The sequence below is a fragment of the Lutra lutra genome, chromosome 8 (genome assembly GCF_902655055.1).
Source record: "Lutra lutra chromosome 8, mLutLut1.2, whole genome shotgun sequence".
Taxonomy (NCBI): Eukaryota; Metazoa; Chordata; class Mammalia; order Carnivora; family Mustelidae; genus Lutra; species Lutra lutra.
This window is the reverse complement of record NC_062285.1, coordinates 93,715,088-93,735,555: the sequence shown is the minus strand read 5'-3', so window position 1 is coordinate 93,735,555 and position 20,468 is coordinate 93,715,088. Positions and strand designations below refer to the sequence as shown.

Sequence of the window (20,468 nt, the reverse complement as noted above, 5' to 3'; positions counted from 1 at the left end):
CTTTTCTATGGCTCTTCTTCGGGCCAGAGCTGAACACCCTCACAAATGATATGAAAAAGTTGAAAGAGAACATTAAAGGTTTTAAAGGTTTTAAAATTCGAATCTAAGGTTAGCGGGAAGATGATTGTTTCAGGGGGTGTGGTCATTCTGTGATCACTGCGAAGTTGGGCAAGATTTTATTTTATTTTATTTTATTTTATTTTATTTTATTTTATTTTATTTTTAAGATTTTATTTATTTATTTGACAGACAGAGATCACAAGTAGGCAGAGAGGCAGGCAGAGGGAGAGGAGGAAGCAGGCTCCCTGCCGAGCAGAGAGCCCGATGCGGGGCTCGATCCCAGGACCCTGAGATCATGACCTGAGCCGAAGGCAGCGGCTTAACCCACTGAGCCACCCAGGCGCCCCAAGATTTTATTTTTTGATGCAAGTTAGGGGACAGGCTAAGCAATGACAAATCAAAGGAAAACATTTTGGGGGGGAACTGCCTTCTGGACTTGCAAAGGAGCAGTAAGAAGAAAGAATTATTCTACTTGGCTTATGTGATGGTTTATGTGTCTTATGTGCGATGCTGGATTTTCAGTTTATGTGACTCTAAAAGACAATAGATAAGTCAGGATGCTATTGACAATAATCATAGGAAAATTGTCATTGATAGGGAAGACTAGATTTTGCCTCAATGCCTATTTTTATATGGCAATTGTTCCTTCTTTCAGAAAAGTATTTCTTTTAAACAAAATGAATCTTTGATTCAAATGATGTTCCAGAGATACATAGAGTTAAAAGTTGAAACAGAGTTGGTCACAAATCTTTATGTGTTTTTTTTAAATGATTTTATTTATTTATTTGTCAGAGAGAGAGAACAATCAGGGAGAACAAGAGGAAGAGGGAGAAGCAGGTTCCCTGCTGAGCAAGGAACCCAATTTGGGGCTGGACCCCAGGACCCTGGGATCATGACCTGAGCCAAAGGCAGACACTTAACTGACTGAGCCACCCAGGCATCCCATTGGTCACAAATCTTTATCATGTCGTCCATTATGACCACAACAGCCACACTATCTTTCACTTATCCAAGTGTGATAATAAGCTATGTTTCATTCACTTTATTTTAAGTTTATTTATTTATTTTTTATTTAGTAATCTCTACACCCAATGTGGGGCTTGAACTCACAACCCCAAGATCAAGAGTCATATGCTCTTCTAACCGAATCCACCGGCACCCCTCATTCACTTACTTTACTAACTCTACTCTACTACTCTCTGGCTTGAATTATAATAGTTATTATAATAATGGTTATTATTGCTTAATTATGACTAATTGTATTTTTATACTATTTTAAAATTAAGAAATCCCCCAGAATTTTATTGTAAAGTGATCTATATACAGGTATGCATCATCTCCAGCAGCTGTGAAGTAGACAGTTTCTCTCATGGAACTACTACTGACTCTGAGGTGACTATTTTGCTATTTGTTGGCTTCAAACTCCAGTAGGTTCTATTATGAGTCCAGGAAGTTGCTTGTGTCTCTAACCTGGAACTATAATGGGAAGTTGTGCACCCGTGAGATGTGGGACAGGCAGGAAGCCTTCTCCCCATCTAGCACTAGCTTCCTGTAGAGACCCTTCTTCTGGATTCACTCCCCTTCGAGCTTATTCCTTTGTGTTAAGCTTTGTGGACATCTGAGTATCACACTCTCCTTAGTCTGTAGATAAGGAAACGGAAACTCAGAGCTTTGTCCATGGTCTCACTCTGAGAGCTGTAGAACCAAGACTAGAAGGAAGGCCTTCTGAAGGGCCTTTCACTATGTTCATTCATCTACTCATTCTCTAACTCATTCATTCATCTGCTCATTCTCTAACTCATTCATTCATCTGCTCATTCTCTAACTCATAGCATAATCAGGATTCTTCTAGGTGCAAGTGAGAGAAACCCAATTCTGACATACTTCAAGAAAAGAAGAAACTTTGTGAGCCTTCAAGCACAATAGAATCCAGGGGGTCAAGCAATGTCTTCAATGCATGGTCTGTCTCCCAATCTTGTCACCACTTTTGTCCGTGCTGGCTTCATGGATGGATGGCAACATGCCTCTCCTCTTACCACCCTTCCCTTAGAAGTTAGAGGCGTGCAACCTGCTAGCTTTAGTTCTGCAAGAGTGAGAAAGGCTCACTTCCTAGTTGGTCCCAAAAAAGTGCTGATATTAAGACTCATGGGTTTACGATGGGTAATGCGCTTGTCCCTGAACCAAAAGGAAGGGCAGGTGTGCTGTTGGCAAAGGAAAATAAAATCGATGCTGAATAGTTTGATGCAACCATAATTTGCTTCATCTACCTTCTATGTCTGAGAACTTGTGCTGGGTGTCTGTGTATATCTGTTGTTAATTCATTTTTTAAAATTAGTTGATTCTTCAAAATGAGCATGTGGGCAGAAGGTTGGACCAACAGAAATGCAGCAGAGGAAAGATTTTGTTGGATGTGTTGAAGGGGTGATGGGGAGGCAACAGGGAGAGGCTTGGGGTGCAGAGCCCTACCTAAGGGAGGAAAAGTGAGGCCTGAATGAAGGTCAGTAGGTGCCAGAGGACTGGAGAGATCTGGAAAAAGACCATGTGATGAGCCAGCAGGGAGAATCTATCTGCTCAGCCCCGGGGGTGACCAAGCATGGTTCATTCATTCAAGTACTTTCTGGAGGGGTGACTGTGGCCAGCTGCTGTGCCAGGTGGTAGGGACACAGAGGTGGCAAGGCAATCCTCCTGTTGTTCCAGCAGCGCATTACACAAAGATCAATGCAGTGATTGCCAGCAGGAGAAGTCTAGAATGTTCCAAGAGAATGTACACTGAAGGAGCTGGCTGCACGCAGTTGAGAGAGCAGGCAGTGAGGCAGGCAGAGAAAATAGACTGGAGGAACATTTTAAAGTGAGACTGGAAGGATGAGGAGGAGGTTTGCTAAGGTGTGAGAGGGACCAAGACAAGGGAAAGCACTCCAGGCAGAGGATATCCAGAGCCCCTGAGAAAGTGCTCAAGGTTACAGAGAAGAGACTGGTGCATTCTGAGCTCTCCTAGGAAGGCTGGCCAGTGGCGGGACACAGAGTGAGGGAGGTTGGTAAGAGCTCAGGCTAGAGAAGGAAGCAGGAGCTAGACTGGGCTACAATTTGGGTCATAGGAGAGATTTTGAATTTTACTGACAGCCTTAGATTTGTGTTTTCAGAAAGCCTTCACTTGCTGTGGGTAGAGAAAGAATGAAATGGGGCACGACTACACAGTCAGAGCGCCCAAGATTGGTGGTGGCTTGGCTTGCAGTAGTGACAGTGGAAATGAAGAGAGAACAGCCATATTTGAGAGGTATTTGGAAATCTTGGTTTTGCAAAGATGACTTCTGCAGTCATTGGACAGGCAGTGCAAAATAACTGTGGATTTGTGAAAGTTTCACATTTTCATTAGCTGGTCGAATTGTGGCTTTTATTTTCCACGACAGTATTAAATCAGCCGGGGATTAGGCTGAACATAATTGTTTTATGGCTAAATGTATCCCATTGTAATAAATAATGGCCATATATCAGCCTGCCGCGTGCCTGATTTAAGAGTACAAGACCACAGGGAACTTGGTTGAGCCTACAGATTTGGTGACTAAACTAAAGATAAAGGAATGGGACTTCAAACTCTGGTGGCCCTGAAGAATGTTCTGGGTTCTACAGCCAGCTTGCTTGCTGCAGTTTAGATAATCCCTTAAGTCTGTTGGAGCTCACATTCTCCTGATGCATATTCTTGGATTGATAAATGGGACAAGTGGTCGGGTTGAGATAGACGTTCAGTGGAGGGACGAAGGAACTCTGGTGGATGGGTGTGAAGACTCGGAGAGCGAGCATGCTGCCATTGCAGTGATCCCCTGAAAAGCTGACTTTGCTATATCAGGAGCTGGGAGCTATGCACCGGGACCACTGAGAAGATCGGTACCCCCAACACTGTGATACTTTCAACCGAGGCCAAAGACAAGAGCCGGGATTGACCAGGGCTGACAGCTGGACAGAAATGGTAGAAAGTGAGCATCCCCTTAAGCAAACAAAGCTGTGGGACATCAGGGATCCCTGAGAGTGGCGCTGTAATGGGGGCAATTTGCATTTGGCTGATTTTTTAGGGGTGATTCCTTAGTAAGCAAATCAAGTGAGATCAAATGTAGTGCAAGCCACAGTGGGGAGAAAGGAGTATGTATATATATATAAATGATTTCTATGCATGAAATGTACAACCAAAATGGGGTTTGAAAACCCTGACACCTTTTTGCCCACGACGTCTAGATAGCCCTTGTGTGCCAAAGATCAAATAATGATGGAAACCAGGGGAAAAAATGTTCGCTTTTAGCCCACCCTGCGGCCAAAAGCAGGATAAAGGAAATAATAGCTAACATTATGGGGCATCTTCTACATGCCAAGTGCTTTTAGTCATTTCATATGTACTGACTTAGTTAATCCTCTTAACAGCCTTCTTAGACAGAGGTTATTATTTCTACTGAAAAATGAACAGACGAATCCCAGGACCGTTATGTGGTTTGCACAAGGTCCCCTGCTAGTTAGCGGCAGAGCCAGGATTCTTACCTAGGCAGTCTAGTTCCAGAGTCCCACCTGTTGCCTCTCTGGCGCATGAGATGCCTTGTCTGGTGTCTGTGGGCATCAGTCATCACATGCTTTTGAAAGGTGATCGAATTACCTGAATTTCAATATTAACTGAAGTTAACTGCCCATCCTGGAGTGCTGTGGCTTACATGGCTTTTGAGGTTCCTCGGAGACCTGGCAGAAGTGCCCAGCAAAACCGAACACCAATCAGTAATATGGTTGGAGAGGACCCTGGGGGTTCTGAGACCTCAAGGATTGCGGGGAAACTTGTGGCCATGCTTTATAGGGCTCGTCCTTCCTCCCATCTCTCTAGGGCAGCCAAGGACGGGGCTGGAATTGTGGCTACCATTCCTCTGTCCCCCCGCCACCCCACCCCAGCAAGTTTCTTCCAAACTAGGCACCTTACCATCTAGGTCCTGGTGAAGGAGCGTTTTCAAATGCTGTTATCCCCCATTTCCCAGAGTGTATGCTTCAATTAGGATTAGGGTAGCCACAAAACAGGTGAAATCCAAAGGTGAGAAAATAGGTCATCAGATGAGAGGAACGGAGGATGTGGGACGAGCAGGTCAGAAGGAGTCAGCCCCCGTGTTGAAGGAAGTACAGGGAAGGGATTAGGGCCCTGGGAAGGCTGGTGGGAGGAAGGCAAGGGCTTGGTCTTTCCTAATCCCTTCCCCATACTTCCATCAACACTGGGCGAGTGATGCGGTGGTGAGTTATCAAGGTTGTGAATCTGGCTTGGGGGCAGAAGGTCAGTTTGCAAACTGGATACACAGTGGGGCATTGGTCATGGACCTACACCTGGCCCTCGGAATGAGAATAGGGCAGAGGGTGGCTGGCTGAGCCCTGAATGAGGAGGATGGGGAGAGAGGAGCAGCGAGCCAGGCGGAGGGTCCTATCCACAGCCATTTCCCACACTTCAGGCAGAGCACAGACCGCCCGGTTTCACAGATGGCTAAACTCAGACTATGGGTGTAGACCTCTGTTGTTGCCTTTTGACTGTCTGGATGTTACCCGTCTGCATTCCATATTTCACAAGGAATTTTGATTCTTTTCAACTTCTCTTCCCCCTTTAGGCCAGATTTCCTAGACCTGAAGAGTGATGGCTCAAGGGTGACCATACCTAGTTCTGAGAATTTGTCTTGTTCAATCAAAAGTCATCCTAGGTCAATCGTGCTTGATAAGAAGCATGCCCATTCTGTATTCTTCCCCACTCTTGAGCTTCTTATCACTTTACCTTTCTGAAATTTCATTCACTAATCTCTGGTCTGAGCTCCCATCATGTCACACTGGCGGCAATGCCATTCATTCTTGAGTTGTTTTTATTACTGCTCGTACTTCTAAACCACTTCCTATTCCTAAATTCACCGAAGAGTTGAGTACTCCTAGCTCTGTTGAAAAACCACCCCCCTCCCCACTTCCCACCTATGAAAATGCTACACTGGCTGAGACTTACTCTCCTCCTAACCCAGGATCCCTCGGTTGGTAACACAAAATCTCTTTTGGGAGAGGACCTGCAGTTCTTCTCTGGTATTGGTGGAGAGTTCAGGATGCCTCCAACCACCTTCAGGGTAACTCAGTAAGGTTCTATGTAACAGCTCCCCTCCCCCTTGGGTCCAGCTCCCTGGTGAGGAGTTCTGGCTCTTGATGGGCAGGGATGAAATCTCCTTTACTTTTATTACACCAAACAATCTTTGGGACATACTAGGGGCTCCAACGCAATTTGAAAGCATTGGCTGATTTTTTGGGACACCCTCCTCGAATTTAGGTTTGAACTTACAATGCTTCTTCACATAAGAACTTCTGTCTGCGAACTACTTATTGTGTGAAAGCAACCGTTTAATTTTTCTAAAATGAAAAAGAGAACCTAATTCAGAGATCATTTAGTGAGTATCAAGTCTACACTACGGTAAAAATTTTAGCCTCTTCTGGGCATGGCATGTGTGTCCTTTCTTACTGTTTCCTTTTTCAAGTCAAAGATTCTCTGTTGGTGTATTTTCATTTTCCAGAAGTAATTTCTTCTTATGTGCTTTTCTATGTTAATAAAAATGAAGATACTAAATATGGGTTATATTAACTACATTTGGTCTATTAATAGGCTAACCTAATGATCCATTCCAGCAGGAAATGGCTTTCCTTCCCCCAAATTCTTACAATTTGTTGCCTAAGCAATATATTTAGTTCTTTGCACATGCTGCCTGGATCTCTGTACCTGCATAATTTTCTCCAAGGAGGTGATCTTTTGAAGGGGCACTCACAGAATATCAGCTGTGAAAATAAATGACGGAAGGAGTCAATGAATTTGACAATGAATTCCCCAACAGGAGATGTTTTCATATGGGGAAGTCCTACTGAAGAAGCTAAATGAAGAGTTGTAGTGACAGTGGGGGTGGCAGTCCAAAGCAGAAGATTTTTGCCTGGGAGAGTCCTGGATTTATTCACGATCAGCAGTTGAGATGTAAAGGTGATCTGGAACTTGATGGAATCATTCTGACCCTGGTTATGGTTCTTAGAAAATAAGAGACTCGGGGCACCTGGGTGGCTCAGTGGGTTAAGCTGCTGCCTTTGGCTCAGGTCATGATCTCAGAGTCCTGGGATCGAGCCCCACATCGGGTTCTCTGTTCAGCAGGGAGCCTGCTTCCTCCTCTCTCTCTGCCTGCTTGTGATCTCTCTCTGTCAAATAAATAAATAAAATCTTTAAAAAAAAAAAAAGAAAATAAGAGACTCCTATTCAGAGAAGCTCTGTGTCTTTCATTTCTTATACTCCTCACCAACCATTTGGCTCTCCTGCAAATGTTACTCAAAAGATAACTTTTATATCCTCAGCCACTTCTCTTACCAACATGGTAGATGCCAGCCTTTGGTAGAAATTCTCTAGTTTTGAACCACAGTGTATTCTTCCTTTACCTTTACTCTAAGGTCATTTGTAGGATTAAATGCCAGACCGTGAGAGGTGAAACCAGGGCAGTTGATTTAAAAAGTACAATACTTCAGAAAGTGACATCAGTGTACGTAGAATTGTGGGGGCACAACATGTGGGGGAAGGGGCGCGACAAAATGACTTGTGAATGTCTCTCTCCGTGACCTGTTTTGACCAAACTTTATTATGCATTTAATGGAGTTATGACAAAGAGTAGGAACCAAAACACATGGGGATCACAGAGGCTGTTATGTTTATTGTGTAGAACAGACAGTGATAATCCACTAAAGAAATATTTCAACAAGCAAGCGATTCAAAGTACAATCATAGATAGCAACTCTACATGAAGAACAAAGAATAAAGTTAGAAGACACTCAGAGGAATGGGGAGAAAGTCAACTGCGGTTAAACGTCTTGATACTTTTCTCCTGCAAACATAGCTAAACTTGCAGAAATGGTAGAAAAGTTAAATGTCCAGTCTTACTTAGCCGAGACCAACAACAGCAAAGAACAGTCCTATAAAATTTATCTCCCACAAAAATAAACTATATATATAAAAATTTTATGATGTTCTTACTGTTCCATTGGCCACAAGCTTTTTTTTTTTTTTCAGTATGAAAAATGAGGTATACTGGGGCTTAAGAGGTAGTAGTGTGTTTTGATTGTACAACGTATAGGAAATAAAAGATAACTTCATTGGAGGTGAAAATCGCTCGGTGCTCCGAGTTTGGCCAATATGAGCAACTTGCTTCAGTTTTCTGAGGTGGCCAATGAGGTCTCGAAGGGGCCCAACCGAGGATATGGAATGGGACTTTTTTACGAGCCACTGTTTCTTTACTTATTTCACGCACAGTTAACAGTAAGGTTGAGTTTTAATTCTCTCCATAGCTCCTTTGGTGATTCCCAACAGTGAGCCATCTGCCAGTCTCAGAGAGGTATATGGGCTCTGAAATGACCTCCCTGAAGCGGCTGGAAGAGAGATGATTATGAGTTTCATTTGGCTTCCGTACCGAAAGCCATACTGACCCAAGCCGTCATGAGAAGCTACCTCCTGGCCCAGTTGATAATACCATGTTAAAAAGTCAGCACACTCACTAGGAAAGAAAGCAATAAAACAAAACAAAACAAAACAAAAAAACACTAAAAAAAAAAAACAACTCTACATAAGAAGTGTCTAAAATAAATCTGGTTGAGACATATTACAAAAATCACATTGGTGTAAAATACATGAAAATATCTGTCAAGCATATTCTCATAGTCGACGAATCTTAAAAACATATCTTTTTTGATTGCATCATGCAAAAAGTTGAGCTGGTTGCATCACACCTAGAAATATTCAAGTTTCTTTGAAGGTTGGCTTTTATTTTATCTAGATCTTTGTAGGAAGTGTGTGAAAATGCGTTCCTTTCTAGCAAACGTCTCTTATAAAAATAGTCTGGACTGGGACTAGCGACAGTCTGAACGATTTCAGACACTGACAAAAATGAAGGCTGCAAGTCACGAGTTCATTCCTTTTGAAGTCTGGAGGTAGGTATTTGCAAGTCAATTAGTCCATTTCCTTAAACAACTCATTTTGAGGTACAAACTTGGACGGTAAGATTTAAACATTACAGTCAAATTTTGTGTGCTGTGTGGTGTGACTGAGGAAAATTATCCTTAAGAACCTAGGAGCGACTTGGTTTAGAAAACAAAACAAAACAACAAACAATATTCAAGTTAATGTAGAAATCTAGCAGAGAAGCTGAAACAAGTATTTGTAAAATTTTAATTAAAAAAAAAATAGAAAAATACATAGCCATGCTGAAACACAGTAAGGAGGCTGCTTCTTTTACTGTAATGAAGTGTACAAAAAGAACCACAGATGATTAACATCACCTATACCCATTACGTTTTTTTTTCTTGCATTGCTTGTGTATAGCAGCATGTAATAAGTACTAGACTGTAAATTAATTGTAACATTCAGAGGTAGTATTGAGTAGTGGGGATATATTATTGCATCTCTGGCTAAAAGTGCAGTTTGAATGAAGAGACGGTGAACGGAAGCCAAAGTCAAGGACCTCAGTCAACCATCCTAGGTCAAAACGTATTACTTGAAGTAATACATACGCTTGATTTGAGGTAAGTGGTATTTAGGTCTTTCACGGAAACTGATACATAATGAAGAGAGGAGAGAGAAAGAGAGAGAGAAAGAGACTGCTTTTTTTTTGTTTTTTTAAATTGCAGTATAACTATAGCCAAAGAAATTTAGATTTCGCTCCTCCAACCTCATCATTTAGGTGAGTTCATCAAGCTTTATTCTGCTGTATGGTCTTGTTAAATTACCGAGAGGAAAATTTTGCTTGTCTAGGTTCCTTAAAGGCTTTGAAGGTAACAAGTGTGATTCCTTGCTAAATGGCATTTGGCTCTGTAGGAAGTAGGTTCTACCCGGATGAGTGTTTTCCTGAAAACGAGTGCCATGAGTACATTTCGTACTTCTGCTGATATGTGTGAGAGCCGTCAATCGAGGAGTTGGCAATATTTGCTTGCTTACTTCCCTTTTGGAAAAATGAACATAACCTTTTCTGGTTCGTTAGCTGAGTGAAAGGATACATCAGCATTTCGTCTTATTTAGAAACAAAAGTAAAAAAAAATCATCAAGTAAGTGTCTACGAGATTATACAAGAAAGAGAGAAGTAGTATCTAGTCCTATCTTTGGTGTTCTAAACAGAAGTTTCACTATGGCGAGTGGGTTGGGTGGTGAGGTGTACACAGTGTTGAACACCGTGCCTTTCCTTTGGGAATGCCCGACGTCACAAGCGTGACACTTTCTCGGCTGTGTGCAGTGCAGTGATGGACTAAACCCGATTCAGAGTTTTTTTCTCACCCACCCGCTCTTACTTATCAGTTCGACAAACTATTAGTAGGTTAAGAAAAAAGAAAACAGTAATTAAAAGTTGCATTGTTAAAACTGTGTCCCCTGTGTTTACAGCAGTTTTTCACTAAACCTGGGACTGTGAAGGGATTACAAAGAAGGTGATTAATATAGTCCTTTTTAAGGTTATGTGATTTCTCCCCCCCCAACCCCCGCCCCGCCCCCGCCCCCCCTTCCCCACCCCAGATGAAAGTGGAAAGACCATGGCAATAGAGAGTAAGTGGTCACTGCAGTGTCTTCTCCCTTCAAAAGATCCAACTGCTGCTGAGGTAGAAATAGAATGTCGGCGTCCCCTAATCCTCTTCCGCAGACTCTTGTGAGGATGTCTCTTCAGTCTCCTCCTGGAACACACAGAGGGCACAACCGTTACACCGTGTGAGCCGTTCTTACCAACAGTTCAGAGGTGACCTCTTTCCACAGCCCTATAATGGCTGGCTTCAGAAGAGGATGTGGGTGATTGGCAAGCCCTCATTCCCAGGGCTTCTTAAACCGTAACTGAGGAATCAAGGTGTTGTTTTTTCCCAGAGCAGCCAGGAGCTGCTGTTGACTTAGGGCTTGACATCATGGCGGCTGGTCAGCAAATTCAATTGTTTGCAGTTCAGAGAATGTCAGGCCGACGTAAGCTTACTCACCAATTAGAGTAAAAAAGAAATAGATAGATTTTTCCTGACAGCATGCTGGCCGTCAGTTTTAAAACCCAGGGCACCAGTAAGCAAAAAATAAAGGGAAATCCTTTCTTGAGACACAAAGAAACCTGTTCTGAAGATACTGCTAGTCAGAGCGGATACTCTCATGATGTTTGCTAGATGCTTACAGGCATGGTTGGTTACTGTTCCCATTTGATAGACAGGAAAGTCAAGGCACAGCAGGGAAGGCACCCCAAGTTACAGAGGGAGTAGGGCCAGGAATCGGGCTGAGCCAGATGGGCACTGACGCTGCCTGAAAGGGTGGTGAGAGATGGTGGTGAGAGTGGACTATTAACTTCCTTTCCAAACCGAGTTCCTGGTTCTCATATTTATTAAAGCACATTTTAAGACAATGAGCAAAGTTTGGCCTGCCGGCTGGATGTCAGTACTAAATCCACATCCACCAAACATTTAACGGTGGCCTGGCCAAGCAGAGAAAATCTAATATATATGTTTTTGCAGGGTCTCCTCTTGGTATAAATCTAATTCTTCCTTCTCTTTTTTCTTTTTCTTTTTTTCCTGATTCCTTATGGCTCTGGAATTCGCTGGAGTTTCTGCAAGCTGGGCTTGAGCCGTACGGTTCTCTTTCCCTTTGCTTATTTAACAAATGTGCAGTACCTTTCAGGACATGGGTGGTAAAGCGGAGACAATAAACATTTCTGATAAAAGCGTCGTTAGCGAGAGGATGATTTTTATCAAACGCTGCATGTTGTCTCATAAGACGGCATGTGAAAAAGATCTGGTTGAAGAGGTAAACATTTACTCCTGCAGCCAGCGGAGCCCCTTTAAGAACGGCCAGCTTAAACAGCTTATAACAGTCTTCATACTTTAATAGATTTGATTTTCCACATGGCTTCATTTTGTCTGGGTGGCTAACTGACACAATTTATACCTCTCTTCCTTTCCCAGGTCACTACAGAACACCATTCAGTAAAGCATGCCTTAAAGCTTGTCTGCATTATATGACCAAACTTCCATTCATTAGTGTTTGAAACCCTTCAGCTGTGAAGAGCTCCTAAATGCTACCATGTGTGACGCTTTTGCGTAAGAGCAGCAAACAGGAGGGCAGAAACCCACACAAACGGGCACTCACACACTCACACAAATGCAGGCTTGCGCTACCGCGAACACACACACACACACACATGCACACTCACTCTCCCTCACGCACTCTACCCCGGGCTTTAATCACAGACCCTTGCTTCCTGCAAACCCCTTGCAAAAGGTCTCAAACATTCTCTTCCCCCAAAGACAGAGAAAGCTGTAAATCCTGGGAATAAACACACATACAAATGAATGGATTACAGCTTAAAAAAGAGAACCACGGCAGCATCAGATCATGAGATTTCACACCGGTTTTGTTTAGTCTGCTCTGGGTTATGTGGGAAACGTGGAACATAGGAAGCTACCTCCCCTCCGCTCCCAACCCCCACACAGAGGGCTCCACATATTTAAGCAGCAGGTTTATACCTCTTGATAGGCAACAGGCCATGACCCTGAGATTCTCTCCGGAGTCCTGGCCCCAAAGGAGGATGTAGCATGATCAAAGCCACGGACGGACGAGAGAGAGACACGCCAAGGTTCAGCTGCCCTATGACCTTGTCTTTTCACTTAATATTTAAATTCCAGAAAGTCACTAAGCTGTTCGGCAGATCCACTCTTCATCCGTCCCCCCATGACTCACTTCTCATTATGACATGAACCAAGGTGTGAACTCAGGGTACGGCTCTGAAACAGACCACAGCATAAAGGCTGGCAAGTAAATTGTATTCCTTCTTCTTATGGTTAACAAATTAACAGAGCTCGGTTCAAGCTGGAAAACCTTCTGGATTTTGCTGTAATTATTCCAATTTCTAACTGCCCGATTTCTCTATACTATCTGGAAACCAGAATACTTCCAAATCCGGAAGGAAATAGAATTTTCAGTCCATGAACTTACAAAGACCTTGCAGTGGATGGAATGCGATCGGCTTTTCAAAACATTCCCAGAAACTTTGCTTGATTTGAGCTCTTGAAGCTCCCGAGATGTAAGTGGTTTATTTAAATCCCTTAGACACAACTCAGCTGAAAACGATGGTTCCTCATATTGTTTCCTTTACTTAACAGCTCTTAACACAACACGGATAGTTGTTTGACTAATGTATCTTTCTGCTGACCTTGAAATTCTTCTCCTAGTAGCTGTCAGTTAGTACCGGGTATGTGGGATGTCAGAGGGTGGGAGCATCAGTCTGTTAACTTTGGGAAGTAAGGTGGCTCTCACATGCTCTGAATGATGGTTTTCTCAGAAGTCTAGTTACTGGAGTGTTCCCTCATCTTGGCATGGCCCCGACTGGCCACCCTCCAGGGGATAGCATGGCTGCCAAGCGGATGACGGTGGGGCGTGGGGCACTTCTCACCTCTGCAAACCTCTGTTCTCACCTTTTCAGTGACTTAACTTTCGCTACATGTGTGGTTGCTGTAACAAAACTGTGGGTATAATTAAGAGAAGAAAAATCTTCCCCGTTAGGAAAGACATGAACTTGGAAAACCCACCCTCAGTGGCCCTGAGTGTCATGGCTGACCAGACCTCACATGGGGCCCTTCTGCGGTGCAAAGTGTGGATGGAAACCAGTGATGTAAGGGAATAAGCAGCCGGCTCTGGCATCCCCAAGGAATTTTATTTCCATAGGAGAGTAGTTGGTTGGGACCCCCGAGATTCAATCCTCTTCAGTGACTTTGAAGACACTGTGACTCATTCTAGACGATGACTTCCACCTTGAGGTAGCTATTTAAATTCCTTCATGTTTGCAGCATGTGGCCAAAGGACCTTTGAGCTTGGGGAGTCCCCCAAGAGCAGGTCTGGGCAATAAGGACATGGAAACTCGATAGTCAAAGAGTTAGACACATCTCACTAGAAGCTAGTCTGCAAGGTGGGAAGGTGAACAGCAGCAGTCTGGTCAAGGAGGTGAACTGTTGGAATGGGGCTTCAGGAATGCGGGATAAAAGGATTTTTCCAAGTGCAAGTGCACAGTGACATTTTTATGGGCACCAGCAACCAAGAACTCTGAACACTGAACAGCTCCCAGCCATTCACGTGGCTACTTTACAAAGACAACTGGGGCTGCACCACATCGGGGCAAAACATGCGAGTGTTTTGGGCAGAAAACTGATGAGAAGGAAAGGAAAGTGGGCAGAGATGGAAAGCTATATTTTTATTATGACTCCTGGAAAATTGCCCTCATTTTGCCTTAGTTTTTCTTTTCATTCGTGAAAAAAAGGAATTTAATAAATGTAACTCTTTCATTGCTTTGGTTAAGCTTGGAAAAACGCCCCACTGAAATCCAGAAATACAGTTTGCACTTATCTCCATCCTGCATATGGCGTTTACCTTTGGGTGTACTTCCGCTCGTGGACTCGAAAGGAGGAAGAAGACAGCCCAATATCTGACCTTATCTTCTAATGCTTGATGGAATTTTAAAATGTCTAAAGGGTCTAATCATAGATCTTAGCACACAGACACAAGTGAGGGTGTGTGCTGGAGGAAAGTTTGGTACTTAACGTGAAAGCCGAAGCTCTGGGTTTAATTTTCAGATGCAGACTAAACAGCGGGTTTGCAGTGGAAGGGAGGCCAGTGAATTCTAAATGGAACAGGGAAACGGAAATACTCTCCTCACAAATTTTAGGACTCGGGTCCCCACGATCCCCTTCTTTCTGCGTAGTAAGGAGTGCAAAATCACAGAAGTCCGCGTTGGCTTTAACAAATCCTTATTTTTTTTCTCCTTGATGGCAAACAATTCTGCAACTCCTTTATTACGAAATGCTGGCTAAAAATCCATTTGTAATTTCAGCTATCTTGCCAATAAACCTAGAAATACCTGATCATCTAGAAAGAGTCGTTATAGTCTCATGACAGATTATTTTTGTCATCTTAATAATGTTCAACTCCTTAAGGACTCAGAAGGACACATGTAAGTTTTTTTCACGTTCTTGAATATCTCCAGCCAGTCCCATCAGAACAGAAATAATGGACTCTGTCTCAGCAGAAAAGACCAGAAACGGATTTTTCAAGTTCCATCTGCAGCTAAGTGGCCCGTAAGACCACAGAGCTGTGTTTTTCTATTTCTCTGTCAGAGATTTTAATTTAAAATGGATTGAGGCTGTTTAACTTAATGGAAAGTGATTATTTCCTCCAACAAGGAAAACTTTACATCAGATTTTTTAAAAATATGGTAAATGGAACATATAAAAACCAGATATTCTGGCAAGTGGAAGGTATTCTGGTGGAAATGCTAGGAGGGAAATATACTTTTTAACAGGAGACTTAAGAAGTTGGGATATTGAAGGCATTTGGTACCCCGTCCTTTCTTTATTTTAACTTTATGTGTCTAGAATTACACAAACGTTGGGACTACCTTGCATGTGTTACCATCAACTTAATAAAGTCAATGTTGAGGTCTTTACTGAGGGGCATTTAAGGAAAGGAGGTTGATCCTGGAGGTCGCTGACCACCTACATCAACCCTCACATTAATGGCTTATGTAACTCATGCCATCTTACTGCGTCAGGCCAATAATGACAACACCCACCTAACTGTCCAGCAGGGTGTGAGGAAAAAATGTGACCATCAAATGGGAAAATTTTGAAGAAAAAAAAAAAAACCAAACCCCAAAACAGTATAAGATCTTGTAAGATGTAGTGTGGAATAATTATTGTTAATTATAGTTAGTCATTCTATCTTTATTTATTTAACCTGTGATTCAACGAGAGACGGCTAAGAAGGAAAATCTTAAATAACATCTCTAAAAGAAAACAAACAAGATGTCTTTGGTTTCTAAAATGCACTCTTGTTTTTCTCATCTTCACCCTTGATCAGGGTCCTGTCACTGAAAGTATCGTATATTGAGGTAACATTCAACCCCAGGATGCTATGGATTCCTTTCCTGGGGTGAAGGGATATTTACTAATATCTTGAGAAGAAAGTCACACTTCACAGATAGCGAAATCATTTCATGTATAAACTAATTGCAAGTTTCAGGATCCTGTAAGTCACCATTTCTGAGGACCATGAGCTCTATCGATTTTCCATGCCAGTTCTAATGCTTACTGAAGGAGCCTCATGTTTGAAAAACAGCTAAAGATGTAGCAAAAGGATTTTTGCATGAAGGAAGCATTCAGAAGAAGGGAATTTATTTCAAATCTCCAAAACTGTTGAGGAATGTTCTTGTTTTTATATAGTTTGAATTTTTATTATTGCTATTATTGTTTAGTGGGGGGGGGAGAGAATCTTTTTTTTTTTTAAAGATTTTATTTATTTACTTGACAGAGATCACAACTAGGCAGGCAGGCAGGCAGAGAGAGAGAGAGAGGAGGAAGCAGGCTCCTTGCTGTGCAGAGAGCCCGATGCGGGACTCGATCCCAGGACCCTGAGATCATGACCCGAGCTGAAGGCAGAGGCTTAACCCACTGAGCCACCCATGAACAAGGTCCATACTCAGCACCCATGAGCAGGGTCCATGCTCAGGAGCCTAACGCAGGGCTCGATCTCATGACCCTGAGATCATGACTTGATCCAAAGCCAGGAGTCGGTTGCTTAACCGACTGTGCCACCCAGGCGCCCCAGCAAAGTTTTTAAAAATGATTATGTCAGAGGGTGTTTAGTAGTTATACTCCAGATGTGTTTATTGGTGGCAGAGACAAACAGAAAATTTCTCTTGCTTTTCTATGTGTGTAAATTTTTTTTAATATATTTTTTTTAATTTTATTTTTTATAGACATATAATATATTTTTATCCCCAGGGGTACAGGTCTGTGAATCGCCAGGTTTACACTGTGTGTGTAAATTTTTGCATACCTGTTGTATTTGTTGCCAGGGAAGAGAACATTTCTGGATTTTAATGAAATGTTTTTCACTGAACATTTTTCATTGTCCTGAGTTAGGACTTTTGAATAAAATTAGGAAAATATCACTACTTGTAGTGTCTCAACAAACAATTTCTCAATATACATTCGAGTGTCCAGCAAACACTTTCTGAATGTAAAGGAAGTGTCTTGGACAAAACAACATGTTGCTATTCAAACATTAAGGATATATATATATATATATATATATATATATTTTTTTTTTTTTTTAGAAAGACTGGGTTTATAAAACCAGTTACTAATTATTCATATTAATTTGGGTCAGCGTGTTTGGATAATGAGAAGAAATTTTGCATATTGAATCAACAATTGGTTTTTAATCAGCTCACCTCAAAATGAAGAGGAAACTCGGGCAGACATTGCCATTTACCTTTTTAGCCTGATCTATGGACTTCACCACATGGTTAAAAACGATCATACTTAAACAACAACAACACACAAAAAAACTTCCTACAGGAAATCTGGCAGGCCCAGAAACACTAAATTTTGCCCTGTGGAGGTTTATCTTCAAACTAAGCCATATTCTTTCACTTCTGTTAGAAGTTTATGTCATCTCTCTGAGACAGTCCCTGACAAGGGCTCACCTTGCCCATACTCCTTTATTACGAAGGTTAGCCAAACTAAGTACTTTGTACGGTTATGACTAATAACCATTTTGATACGTTACCCTGACCTACCTCTGTGCTATTATATCCCTGTGCGACTTTAAGGGTTAAACTTTGGTTCCTACTGTGCTAGGCTCTCCTTTTCCCTGGATCTCCCCAATGTCAGAGGTCAGAGGTTAAATCAAAAAGTATTTCCTATACAACAAAACAGTGCCACTCAGGCCGGGCTTTGATAGAATTCTTCATGTTTTGCCAGTTGGTACCAAACATTTACGGGCCCACAAAATGTTTTACCAGCTTGAAAGAGCATAAGTAGGAAAATAAATAAATGAGTACTCTTTACGACTTCGGCAGCATAAATCACTGCGTTCCCTGAGTGAGTAGAAGAGTGACTATTTGCAAGTCTGATTTATTAGGAACTATTTACTGCATTGGCCAAGGTATCATTTAAAAGACGAGTGTTAGACTGAGAATGCTCTCCCCTCTGTCTCCCTCCTCCTCTCTCCTTTGTGTGTCTAGCCCAAGAGCTTCCAGTAAAAATACCTCCTTTAAGAACAAGATGCTGACTGCAATTCATCAACTTGCTTGTCCCAAAATGAAATCTCTCATTTTGCTCCAAACAATGTTTAGGTTGTCTGAAATATAAACATCCTTAAAACGGCCCTTGAAGTCCCTGTAAAAACATTCAACTTTTTTTTTTTTTTTTAATAAGGGGGAGTGGAAATCCCATGATAACCATGTTTCCTGAGATTTCTTTGCCCAGGTACACCACCCAAGGAAGACGTTCCTTGCAGGTAAAAACTCTGCTTGGAAACATAAAGCTTTGTTTCTACTCTTTCAGGAACAGATAACAGGAAACTAAAAAGAAGCAGGTTTCTACCTGTCTGGATTGCTGGAGGTGGAGCTTGCCGCGGCAACACCATGAGGAAACTGGGTTGAAAGTTAAGGAGAACCGTTAGGATTTTTAAAACCAGTTTTCCCTTTGGATGGGACTCAGGTGAGGAAAAAAATATCTGAATTAAAGAGCAGGAGTCACTTGTGATCTCCGCTGAAAGCCTTAAAAGAAGGAAATCAAGAAACAGATAATCCAACGAACCAGCAAAACCTTTTTAGAAGTCTGCGATGGCATGAGATTTATTCTTATCAAAATAAAAACTTGAAGGGGTGCCTGGGTGGCTCCATGGGTTGAGCCTCTGCCTTCGGCTTAGGTCATGATCTCAGGGTCCTGGGTTCAAGCCCCGCATCCGGCTCTCTGCTTGGCGGGGAGCCTGCTTCCCCCCTCTCTCCCCGTCTCTCTGCCTACTTGTGATCTCTGTCTGTCAAATAAATAAATAAAAATCTTAAAAAATATATTAAAAATAAAAATAAAAACTTGAAGAACAATGCTCTATCAATAATAACAAGAACTGGATACCCTTACGGTGTTATCTTATAAAAACAACAATGACAATACAATCTACCACCATTTCCTACTAAAGTTAAGGACATGATCCACGTGGTTGAGAAGTCAACTGCTTCAGATCGCTAGAAAACGGACATATTAGCTAATTTCTAATTATTGCTTACCTTGTCATTTTAAATAAAAATATAGCAGAGCTCCCCCATAAACTGTGTTTCCACTGCTTTTGTAATTTAAAAAATCACTGTGACTACTGCAGATTTTTCTCTTTAGATTGTTAAGAGACCATTAACTTGCCTGTGAGGATGTGGGACACACTTGAGGTCTCTCCCTGTTGGCACCCGGAGGGCTTTATAAACACCAACCCCTGCGGTAAGGCTTCCCTTAAACTTTTATTCTTTTCTGGACACATGTATTTATATACATAAACAGATATCAAGATTTTGAAACTTAAAATTCTGGACTTGTCTCCTCAGAATGAATTTTGCTGCTTTGTGTTCCAGTTTCAAGAAATGGCATTCTTCAAGCTCTGGGGAGCTTTCAGAATTTGATGGCTTTAGGATATTTTACAATGAAGCCTTTGTAATTCCATATAAATGTGACATACATACATGAAAAGTGATTCTGACTGCTTTAGTCCTAATGAGAGGATGTAGCAATTACTGTAACATTTCCCCCTTAGTTAAAACAATCCTCACTTTTAAAAAGTGCAATGAAAACACCAAAGGGTCAAAAAGATAGTAGTTTTAAACTAAAGCGAGTTCTAGGATTTTTGAGGCTTACTCATTTCTGGAAATGAAAAACCCAGCCTCCAAAAATAAGTCGGGATATAGCAATATGCTCTGGAATTTATGTAATTTTGAATCTTTCCAAGTTTTCTTGGGAACAAGGGGGTGTGTTACTATCCCAGTGCACAGATGGGTAAATAGGAAACAGAGAGATTAATTCACTCAGTGATGGGGCCAAAAAGCAAAACCTAGGTCTCTTTACACAGTGCTGAGCCCTTTTCTTTAGAGGTAAAATATTATAATTGTATTAAAATTTTCACTGCCCCAAAACAGGGTCTGAATGGAGCCCCTCAAAGTACTGTTGGTGAAGAGAGGATATGAGCCTGAGTTAATCCAGACTGCCACATGGAAAAGCCATCTGGGAGGGTATTTTGAAATAAACAGATGGAAAAGGAAGAGATCCTTTTGAATGTAGTGTTAAATTTACATTATCCTCCATGAACTTCCACGTAGCCCCCATGTTTATATAATTCATCACTGTATCCTTAGACAATATAGATTAGGAAGCCCAGTGAGCTCACATTAAAAAAAAAAAAAAAACAAAAAAAAAGCAAAAAAAAAAAAAACCCACAAAAAACACCCCTCTGAATTCTTTCCCTGGAGGGCATATCTGGAGCGGAGTTTGTAAGACAGCCGGACGGATCAGTGAAGACCAATGCAAAC

The 20,468-nt window shown here is 41.9% G+C and overlaps 1 protein-coding gene across 2 annotated transcripts in view; it reads right to left on the bottom strand.

The window, feature by feature from the left end:
• Positions 1-7,678: 7,678 nt before the first annotated feature.
• HMGA2 (high mobility group AT-hook 2) overlaps positions 7,679-20,468 on the bottom strand; it is a 141,582-nt gene continuing 128,792 nt past the window's right edge. Inside the window, exon 5 of one of the 2 annotated variants that reach the window (XM_047742625.1) lies at positions 7,679-10,767. In XM_047742625.1, the coding sequence (XP_047598581.1) occupies positions 10,723-10,767 (45 nt within the window). In that variant the 3' untranslated portion in view covers positions 7,679-10,722. Of the gene's footprint in view, positions 10,771-20,468 lie in introns of both variants that reach the window. The other variant, XM_047742623.1, reaches the window with a different exon arrangement.